Here is an 11177-nt window from a genome sequence, read left to right as displayed (position 1 = left end):
ACCCTAAAGTCTTTGGATTGAATCGGAAGGATAGATTGATCAACCAGCTTGTGCATATTTGACAGCTTGAGCTAGTTTTAGTAATTGCTTTACTTAATGTGTTGTTATCATTAAGGCAACTTCAACTTTTTATCATCAAAACCAAGTCACCGTCAATACTAAGTTGTTTCTTCTTAAGTATTGCTACCTATGAGCTTTATCATCTTGGATCTCTTCCTGATTATACCTACAAGCACATGGTTTCACATTCTCCCCTTTTTATGATGACAACACATCTTTCAGCGAGGTTGTAAAAGAAAGGACAAGTGGATAAAACTTGGAGAAGTTAAACTCCCCCTCACATGAGTAAAAAGTATACTCTACTTCCCCTAAGAGTATACTTCTTCCCCTTTGTCATATTCAAAAAGGAGGATAAAGATGTAAGACAAAATTATAAATATGCAAGCACATTGTTCACATAGTCAACCATTTTACAAGAATGAAAAAAAAGTTATTAATTCAAAATATTGGATTTCAGAAAACAACAAAAGGAAGGACAACGTTAATACGAAGTACAAGAATTTAAATAGAAAAGGGAGCACACTTATGACAAACAAGCAAAAACACCTAAGCAAATAACTAACTCGCCTGTTAATTATCCTCACTATATACGATTGGAGATATGAGTTGGAATTTTTCAAGTTTTTTAGTGAGGCAGCGAATCCTTGAGTTTGTTATTTTAAGCATTGTTATCATATCTTGTTGATTCTAAAGGAAATTGTTGAGGATGTTTGAGAAAGATGGAGGGAGGTCACTATTCTCTGTTTTTTATCATGCCTTTGGCAGTGCTTTTGGAGGTAGAGAAAGGATCTCCTTATTTTCAATTGTGAATCTCATCTAACTTAAGGTGCATTTTACTATTTTTGATCCTTTAATCTATGATTCCTCCTCCTCTAAAATGTAGCCAGAGTACACTAATATTTTCATGATTAGTCTGATATACGGTAAAAAAGTGTTATTCTTTTTGCTATCCATCATATGATTGTTATTGCATAAGCCCAATTTTTCTCAACTTTGGTTGCTGAAAACCAAACTGGAGGGATGTTCAATTTGTTTATGTGGCTAGAAATAATATTTCTTGGTAAAAGAAGATGATTCACCATATATTAAATTAATCGAATATTTGGGTGTATTAAGCCAACAGTGAAGGGAGTGAGTTTTGGAACAAGTTTGGTTCTACAACTATCCTTGAGTTTTGATGATAACAAAGTATAAAAGAACAATTTTGTTATCTAATACTTTGTTGAGTATGCATACTCTGATCTTAGTTAAAGAGAATTAAAGCTAAATATGATCTAGTAAGAAGCTGAGTAAAGATAGCTCTAAACATACCAAGATGCTGGACAATCAGACTATGAACTATAGTGTTAGAGGCTATGGATATAGAGACTCTGGAGTATGAGAAAATATATTCTGGAGGTTGGACATCATCAAAATATGAATCAATACAACCCTTGAAGAAGATCCGAAGAGTGTGATAACCCTGATTGACACCAATCAACACTTTTGACGAAGGCGCTTCTGATGCACTCTAAGTCATCCAAGGCTTATCTAGTCATCAAACTTTGATGTATTTTCTCAAGATTCTGAACACTAAACTCATGTTAATAACCTTGTATGCAAGAAGAATTTTATAGATTATTTAATGGGTGAATAATTATTATGTACTGTACTAGTCAAACGTCAAATCAATAGTACTTCTTCCACGGCTATAAAAGATTTTCTACCTACTAAAGATTTACAGTAGATCCTACCTACTCTACAAAAACATTATACCTCGAAGGAAGCCCTAATTCTATCATCCAATAGATATATTTCTTCCCTTGTAAAGAGGTCAATGGATTTGTGTAATACGATGATGATGGATGACCAAAAAAAAAAGCTTTTGCACATAAAACTCATGATGAAGAAAATTCATTAAAGAGAATCTCATCAAGAAAGAAAGAGATTGAAGAAACACTGAGATTTATTTCAAATATTCTCAAGTTTATAAACTTAATTCATTGTGTGTAACCTGCTTATTAAGAAGTACCTTTGTAAACACAATCACATTATTAACAGTTGTTAATTTCCTTCAGAGACTAAGTTTAGTCAGAATTCTTAAGAAGTCGTTGACAATTAGTCTTTGAGTTATTTTCCTCGAGAGACTAGAGTATAATCAAAATTTCTAAAGAAGTCTTAGACTATGTGTCTTTGAGTATGATATAATCAAATTGATTATTGGATTAAGTCCTAATTGAGAAAGCGAAATCACTCAGGATGGTGGATTAGATGTAGCTTAGTTAACAGGAAAACGGGATAAAAATACTTGTGTTCTTATTTGTATCATTATCTTTGTTGTTTGATTTATTGGGCTGCAATTTTTTTTTAAATCCAGAAACACAATTCAAACCCTCCTTTCTTGTGTTTATTGCACCTTCAGTGAGAATAATGGAGGATTGATTAGTAAAAAAGGAAACAACATCAAGATCAAAATTAAAACGGTTACCTTCACTTTCATCATATTCGTAGTTGTTGCAAGGAAGATCTAAAAATTGTGCAAACTCTTTAAGACTTAGTTGGATTGGGTACTTTTTCACTCTATAGCCGAGAGTTCCATCTGTGCACTTGAGTTCAGCGTAGAACATTCTTACCAAGGTGGAAAATCTTTCATGAGGTACTTCAAAGATGAAGTTCCTCAAACCGGCCACGGTGAAGGCTTTAACAAAGTTGCACTCTTTGAAGATTTGCTCATTCAAGTAGTGAGATTCAAATATCTCTCCATTGGCATAGTATCTATTATAGGTTGTTTCTTTTTCTTGATTTGAGAAGGTTTAGGAGTGGTAGGAGGATGAGGATTGGTTTGTGCGGGCTCTTTTGGGTGCCGTTATGGTGATGATGAAGATATGAAGAGAAAATTGCTCTAAAGACACTAAGAAATGCACACAAATGATGATGGAATGAGATGAAGAGGAAGAATACCTTTTAATATCCACTTCATAATAGATTATAAGGGGTTTCTAATGAATTAGGTTAATGAATGCATGCAAGTGAATGTTGGAAACTAGTCATTGTGTTGCTTTCCAATGTTCTAATATATTATCTTCAACTCCTAATCAATTATTTGGTGCTCCAGATTTGAGATTTGAAATTTGAAAATTTGTAATCGATTAGACTATGGGTCTAATAGATTAGTTATTACATTTTTATCCTTATTGGTCCTTTTGGGCCTTAGATTGAGTTATAATTTTTGTATGCTGCTTTTTGCACCCTTGCTTCTTTTTGCACCCATTTCTTAACAAGTTCTAAAAGCTCAAATAATTTTAAATTAATGATCAAATAATAAAGCTCTTATTTAGACGGTTAATCAGAGTTTTCTGATTATTTAACCTCTAAAGAGTGTATTTCCATTAATATCAAGTTATCTTGATAAAAACTCTCCATTTTGAGGGAACGACAATATATTGTCCTATGTCCTTCTCTACAAATCATTTGAATACGAGATTTCTTAAAACACAAGATAGATAGATCCACTACATACTTATCTTCTAAGCCTTTTAAGACATCAACTAATCTTCACATATCACGAGTGTTGATACCATCCTCAATGAAAATTTGATTTGATCAGGATCGTTGATATACACCATCAACGAGCATTCTTGGATCACAAGCATTAGTCCCAAAAAATTAATGTATACTAAAAGGTATACACTTTTCTTTGCATAACATCATTTAATAAGTACTATAACTCCGTTAAAGCTGCAAAGCATCTCTGTAAGATATACTGGATCGTCACCTTTGGTATCCAAAGTTTTTGAGTCCTGATGTGTTAGTAGTTCTAAACGGTCTAGGGTTACTACCTTTAGACATTCTCAGTTTACCAAAGCAAAAAGGCTTTAGGTTGTCAAATTTAAAGCAGTAAGAACATTTATAGACATGGTGATTCACTTTTTCCTATTAAACCTTTTACTATACGTTCTATTGGATTTAAACCTTAATCAAGTTTTATTTAAGAAAGGCCTTTGACTTGATGGAATCAAGTAAGGGTTTTTCCCTTATTAATTAGGATTTCATCCAAATATTTCACTTCCTTTTTTATCGAGACACAAGTCTCACATGTTCCATCTTGGTTTCTAACATTAGTCGTTTTATACTTAAGTGTTTCATTAGTCTTTTCTAGAAACTCGAGATAATATTTAAAATCTAAGTGACGCTTCTTAATCTTATTATTTTCCTCAATTAAATTAGCGCTTGATTTAAACAAAATTCTTGTATGATAATTGTTTTACCTCGCATTCATCTTCATTGTCAGAAGCTTTCAAGCAAATTTCATCTTCCTCATTGGAATAAGATTATTTAACAATTCTACACAAGGTTGACTCTTCGAGGGTCCTCATTGAGGTTGAATCTCTATAATTATTGTTCGTTAAGGCTTCCTTCTCCATTTTCCACTAGATGAAAATTCCCCTCCATACTTGACTCTTGGTGAAGTTCCTTCGTTTGATATTGAATCTATCGCGGATCTTTCAACTATCTAGACTGGCCTTTCGAAGGAGATTACTGGAGTTGATTTCTTCTTCACAGGAGTTCATTGATGAAGTTTCTAGAGAAGCTTCTACATATGAGCTCATGTCTTAATCCTTTAACAATTGAATCAACTCATTCAATTTTCCTACAATTTTTTCCTTCTTGTATTTTTCTTGAAAATTGTAAACATTCTCATCTTTTGATTTAAGGATTAGATCAAGTTTCTGATTCCAATTCTTAATTGCTAAATATTTTTTAATGACAAAATTTCTATCATTATTTCCAAAATATCTAAGGGTTGAAATACTTTTATGAAGGAAGAATTCATCTGCTTTGCTTAATGTGTTCATTCACTCTTTTTTTGATACATGGAGAAACTCCATAGATCATTTCAAGAGTGTCCCAAATTTCCTTGGAGGGTTTATACTTATGGAAATAAGAGATCTGATTTTCATCTAAGGACATAACTAGAATTTTTTTTGTTTTAAAATCAATCTTAGACTTTCTCTTCTCTTCTTTGGTCCACACAAACTTTGGTTTATCTACTACTTCGCCATTTATGTAATGAGTATGGATAAATGGACCATTAACTATTGTTTCTCAACATTTCCCTCTTTACCTCAGTAGTTCCTTCATGGAGGATGCCCCAAATTTTCTTTGCAACATCGTCGTGAGAAACTTGTAAAAATTCATCAAGACCGAGAGCGGTAGTAATACAAGTTTTTTCCTTTAAACTGCGATGCACATTTTCTTTATCATCTTTGGTCCAATCATTTTTCAGATTTGTTTACTACAACACCATTTACTTCGTGTGTAGGAACAAATAGACCTTCTTTTACAGTCTTCTAAATACCATGATTCATCCCTTCTATGAAAAGCTTCAGTTTTATTTTCCACAAACTATACCCTTCTCCATTAGAGGATGATGAGTTGTTTAGTGAGTATGTTGAAGTTATTTTTCTCCTGAGACGGTTAGTCTTTAACAAGAGTTAAGCTTTGATGCCACTTGTTGGACAAGTGACTCCAACCATATGGTGGGGGGTATTCAACATTCGTGATTAATTTAAAGGTTTTATTACTTAAAAAGAAAATTATGTTAGTATCCTCGAGATTAGAGAGAAAAACAACGGAAAAAAATAAAACAGTAAGGTAAATATTAAAATTTAAATAGATAAGGGTTATAGAAATGACACCAAATAATTATCCAGGTTGAACCGAATGTTGGCCTAGTCATGTCCCCAATAGACCTTCTTGACATTTCACTATAGTATTGAGTTTTACAGGTTATGTCCACGAACCCTGGATACAATTGAATCGAGAGATTTTACATTGTCTTATCCCCAACTAAAATAGACATTTTCCATAGGACGAACTCTCGAATCGAGTATAGATTTCATCGACTGATCTTAATAATCGGACATAACTTTTGCAGATTGAGTTCTATAACCAAACAAAGATTTTTAATGGTTAATCTCAAGAATAAAACTCATTTTTTCAAGAGTATCGCATTCTTGAAAATAATAACACTAACACAACACCCATACAAGTCTTTTCTTATAAGTAATATTTATTCGTAAGGCACTAAGACAATTTTGATGAAAGAAAATATTTAAAGAAAGATTTCTAACTCACGTTTTACGCATCAACAACATGTAAGTCAGATGAGTCATATATCTGGTATCTTTTAATGTTTTAGGTAAATACTTGATATTCAAATTCAATTGTAAGGTTATTATTAATTTTTACATAATAAAGACAGAATAGGAGCTTAGAAGCAAGGGACATAATAGAAGGTAAAGAGTGGATCAGTAATTCCTTATATCTCTCTGTTATTGTTTGCAGTGTCCCAATCTGTCAGATATCCAAATTTATTGCTCTCTGCACCTTATCACGCCCACAATTAACTCTAAGCATCTTTATATTCTCCTTCATTTTTTGAATCCTTTCTTTTCAATTCAACTACCCTAATTCTATGGCCTCACCATCACCTAAACCACAGAAAAAACTCTCAGAATTTCTAAATGAACAACAAGAACCTTTCATCCTAGAACTCTACTTATTAGAAAGATCAAATTCCTCAAAAACATTGACTTCAACTTCGACCAAGAATTTCGAAAAACCTACCATTTCTTGCTTCTTAAACAAAAAGAGAAAACCTTTCTTTCCATTTTGTAAAATTTTAACATGTGTACACAAGAAGAAGCTTGCAGCAGCAATCAAGAATTCCCACACTACAAACAAACATACCAACGCTGGTGTCACTATCACTCACGAAGCTAACAACGTTGATCGAACACAAACAGCTATCGAAACAGATCGTTTCTCAACTGCCAGCAGCTCCACCGTGTTCCATTCATGCTCGGATATTGATGACGAAGAAGATAGAACTTCGTTTTCGTCTCACAATTATCATAATCCTCTGTTTTCTTCAGACAGTGGCTGCAACATAGAAATCCAAAGGTATGAAATCAAATCAAATTCTGATTCACATAAATCTTTGAATTTAAATATCTAATAAAAATACATGTTAATTAATTATGTTACCCTTGTGAACAAATTAAGCCAGCAAGATACCGACAACAGAAAGTGCCACCAGAGATGCATAAAAGGTAAAGTTAATTTAATTCTGTTACTGTTCCAACTTTTGTTTATGTATTATGTTAATACATGTGTGTAACTGTTTTTATTAATAATAGTTTTTGATTATGTATCAGTGTGTGTGACACATGAAACATTGAATAAGGATGTTTGTGTTTGCGGTGTGGCTGTGCCTAGGAAAATCACAGAGGAGTCTCTATTATCAGCTGCTATATTTAGTTCACTTATTCAAACAGCAAAGAAAGATCAGAAGAACTATACTAAACAACTGCGACAGATTCTTGAACATAAAAGAGTGCTGTACAAGACAAAGAAGCTATTATTTGATTGTGTGAAAGAATTCACCAAAAATATGAAGAAAAAAGATCGTAAGAAATTGATGGGAGGTGAAAAGTTGGGGATGATAATATGGAAAAGAAGAAAAGAAGGTGGTGGAAATTATGAGACAAATATTACTAATTTGCTGGATTTGGATTACTTGGAATCAATTAATGAATGGAGTGAGTTTAAGACAGAGATGAAAGATATTAGTATTGAGATTGCTGATGCAATTTTGGAACGTGTAATGAAGGATGAAATTGATATTTTGCCACCAACCACACAGCAAACTTGATTTATGTTGTTGTAATGTTTTATGACCATAAACTTATATGATGTGTTGCTTTCTTTCTTTTTCGAATTGAAAATTTGAAACATCAAACGTGTTTCAAAGGATTCAAAATGGAATATGATTTTGATGATTCATTTGTTTTGGTTGGTGTCATTTATTGATTATGAGAATGACATTTGAATATATCCTTTTCTTTTTACACTACATTTGAATGAATCCTTAAGATAAACAGATTCATTTCTTTTTAAAGAAATATAATAGTAGAGGTGAGAGTGAGATTTGAATTGGTTATTTTTTTGTTTTTGAATTGGTTTTTATTGAAAGACATAAATGTACATAGGATATGGACATTTAAACTACCTTAAGGAACCCCATAGACCCTAGAGTGTTTATACCTTTATATCTATATTATATGGTTAGTTTGAAATCGAAATTGGCCTTGTGGGGACAAAATTATGATGCCTTCACCCACTACCGCCGCTGCCAATCTGCTATTAACATTTTCATTAAAGATGTGTTTTGCCTTCATAAGGGGGTGTGTGAGTCTCACAATTAGGTGAGTTTATATTCAAGTTCATACAAAACTCTTTCGATAAAATTTTAGATTTAATTTTTCAAACTATTCTAAAGCTGAATAGAAAACTTGTGATAGGTTGGTGATATCACCATTGAAGGCTTTGGTGTTTACTCTGAAAATTGATAAACAACCGCTGATCTTCCAAATTATTAAATTTGATTACTTACAGGATTGATCAGATTGATCATAGGCCATGTGCTAATTGTTTTAAAGTAAATTTTAGTAAATACAAACACTTCGATAGTGTTTGTGGTAATGATGATTAAAAACTCAGACAATAAAAGATTAATATGAATTAAAGAGAAAGATTATAGAGGAAATGATGATAACTAAACAACATAGGAAAATGTTTGAAATAAAGAAGTATTAAGATTGTTTGAAATGAAGAAGTACTTCTGAAAAAATAAAGATAAATTGTATTGCTTCAAAATAACTGACAATGGTGTAAACAAACGTACATTTCTTAATTTACAGTTCCTCTTCACACTAGTACTTGGTAAATTTTACAGACTCTGTACACACTTTGACACACACACACTGATCCTAACACTAAGACCCTCTATTTATACTCAATCGAAATAACTGTTTCTAACGGCCCTTCAATCACGTCGAGACACATGACACTTTGCATGAATGTAGCTGCTCATTATGATCCACGTGTACTTTCAGCAGTTTTAGATAAGAACAAAGTTTCCTCATTTATTTGAATTTTGAATCTCCAATCGAAACCGTCTTCAAAATATTTGAAGAAATATTTCTAAGTCCTGACTGCACGCTGACCCTTCTCACCTAAGGACTTTCGACTGGATCTCCCTAATACCAGATTCAGTCGAAAACATCCGATTCGGTCGAAAATATCTTTACATAGGATTTCCATTTTTGTAACTCTAAAATGGGCGTCGAAATTATGAGCTAACAAATTCCCCCAAAAAATGTTATTTTCGACACGTAGGAGAAAAAGACATTTTTTGAGGACACGCTTCGACACCTTAAACAACTTTGACATATTGCCAAATGTTCCAATGTTGCAAAACTTTTCAGTTTCTCCCAGCTGTCTGGTGACTTCAGAGTCATCATTACCTTTTTCCTAACCACGTATCTTCAGCCCACAACCGAATCTTTTCAATCATCATGTTTCCTAGACTCTAGGAAATAGTGGGTTCAGACATTAATTACCAACTCTCCATCACACTATCCAAGGAAGACACGTGTCCCACTAACTTGTCAACCATTAATGTTGATTTGAAGCGTTTTTTCTTCCAAGCACGCCTATAAAAATCACAAACTCACCAATTTCACACTTTACACTTTCTGAACTTCCAAACGCTCTAACTATCCATCTTCAGGCAATCTTTAACCAAAACCCAGATTTCCCTATTTCAACTTTCAACAGAAATGACAACCTCAAGCAAAGCCCCTAAAGAAGTGAGCATAGCTATCAAGACCACATATGTCAAATCAAAAGCTCCCAAGAAGATTTTGGAGCTTTCTCCTTTCACTACATTACCTAATCTAGTAACGTTGGGTAATCAACAATATATCCCAGAACCTAAAATGGAGGAACAACGCATAATCTATGCTTCTCAGGTACTTATCCCTGTTTCTGTTTTTGGAAAAACTCATGCATTATATGGGCCTTTAACTGATTTAAACACCGATTGTAGCCAGCTCAAAAAGTACTTTCCTCTTACCATAAATGCAAACCCATTGGGCAAGCAAAAAACCCTAGGGCTGGAATAATCGCCATTGAAAACCCAAATGCTAGTGAAACCATAGATTTAAGGTTCATGAACAATGGTTTTAGAGTTTTCCGCACTACCCCCACATTCAAAGACCAACAAATTATTTGGATTGGTTAAAGAAAATAGAGAAAACTAAATCCCAGAACTGGAAAGACGTGGGAATTTACGACCTGATCATGTTGTCAAAGATAGGATTGGAGTATAGTGCCTCCATGTTGGTTTCTTCATTCTACTTCTGGGATAATACACACTATACTTTTCACCTCCCATGTCGCATGGCCACACCAACACTCTTCGACTTAGCCGCTATCACATGGCTAAAACCCACTAGACGTACGTACGACCTTGAGATTGATGCTCAAGACACCATAACCCTTTCGACCTCTCGAGCAGCATATTCGACTCACATCGCGCATTATCATGACAAATACACCGACACCGTCTCTGACGTGGAGCACATAGCTTTCTTAGCCTTGTGGTTGTCTCATTCTGTCTTCTGATCAAAGTCTCTGCAAGTTGCAAAATAATATCTCACCTTGGCGAATCAACTACATGTTGGGCATTATGTTTTCCTAATTGAGATGATATTGGCAAGCCTCTATGAGTCATTGAGTGATAGAGTCTCTCAATTGAAGAATTTGGGTGAAAAAGGGAATCTCCTCCTCTCTGACCCCTTTTGGCTATTACAACTCTGGCTTAATGCCACGTTCGAGGCTAGTCTACCGAATAAAGGCCTCGTTGATGAAGAAGCTAAGGAAGTTAAAAACAGAAGGATCGAAGGCATTTGACTGGCCCATCTAACTCCCAATGACGAAGGACAAGCCCTTTTGTTGTACCCCTAAATTTTCCCTCCCCTTTCTCATCTATGTATCTAATCACTTGATCAAGAGATGACTTGCATACATCCATAATTCATCCACTTGCATCATTCCTCATGAATTCAAAAGAAACTTGGGCCTAGGAAGCCAGGGTTCGCACATGTATCAAAGTCCAAAGGTATGGGTTGGTCACATCATCAACATAGCATGTGAAACCCTAATGAGGGTGGTGAAGGTTTGACTTCAACAAAGTTGTGACTAGACAACCTGGGGCATGCAAAACCCTA

General features: G+C 34.0%; 1 protein-coding gene and 1 long non-coding RNA gene across 2 annotated transcripts; one reads left to right on the top strand and one right to left on the bottom strand.

Moving 5' to 3' along the window:
• Window positions 1-6517: 6517 nt before the first annotated feature.
• On the top strand, window positions 6518-7893 carry LOC127087983 (uncharacterized). Its single transcript, XM_051028898.1, has 3 exons — window positions 6518-7005; window positions 7108-7154; window positions 7260-7893. Exons 1-3 carry the CDS (start codon window positions 6518-6520, stop codon window positions 7754-7756), a joined length of 1032 nt encoding a protein of 343 aa, XP_050884855.1. The 3' UTR covers window positions 7757-7893.
• Window positions 6690-7264, bottom strand: LOC127087984 (uncharacterized). The gene is made up of 2 exons (XR_007790095.1): window positions 7090-7264; window positions 6690-6984 (listed from the first exon to the last, which is right to left on the bottom strand). It is a non-coding gene; the product is annotated as an uncharacterized LOC127087984 (long non-coding RNA).
• Window positions 7894-11177: the final 3284 nt, after the last annotated feature.

This window comes from Lathyrus oleraceus, chromosome 5 (assembly GCF_024323335.1).
Source record: "Lathyrus oleraceus cultivar Zhongwan6 chromosome 5, CAAS_Psat_ZW6_1.0, whole genome shotgun sequence".
Classification (NCBI taxonomy): Eukaryota; Viridiplantae; Streptophyta; class Magnoliopsida; order Fabales; family Fabaceae; genus Lathyrus; species Lathyrus oleraceus.
Note: the sequence above shows the minus strand (reverse complement) of the source record. Positions and strands in the feature narration are given on the sequence as shown.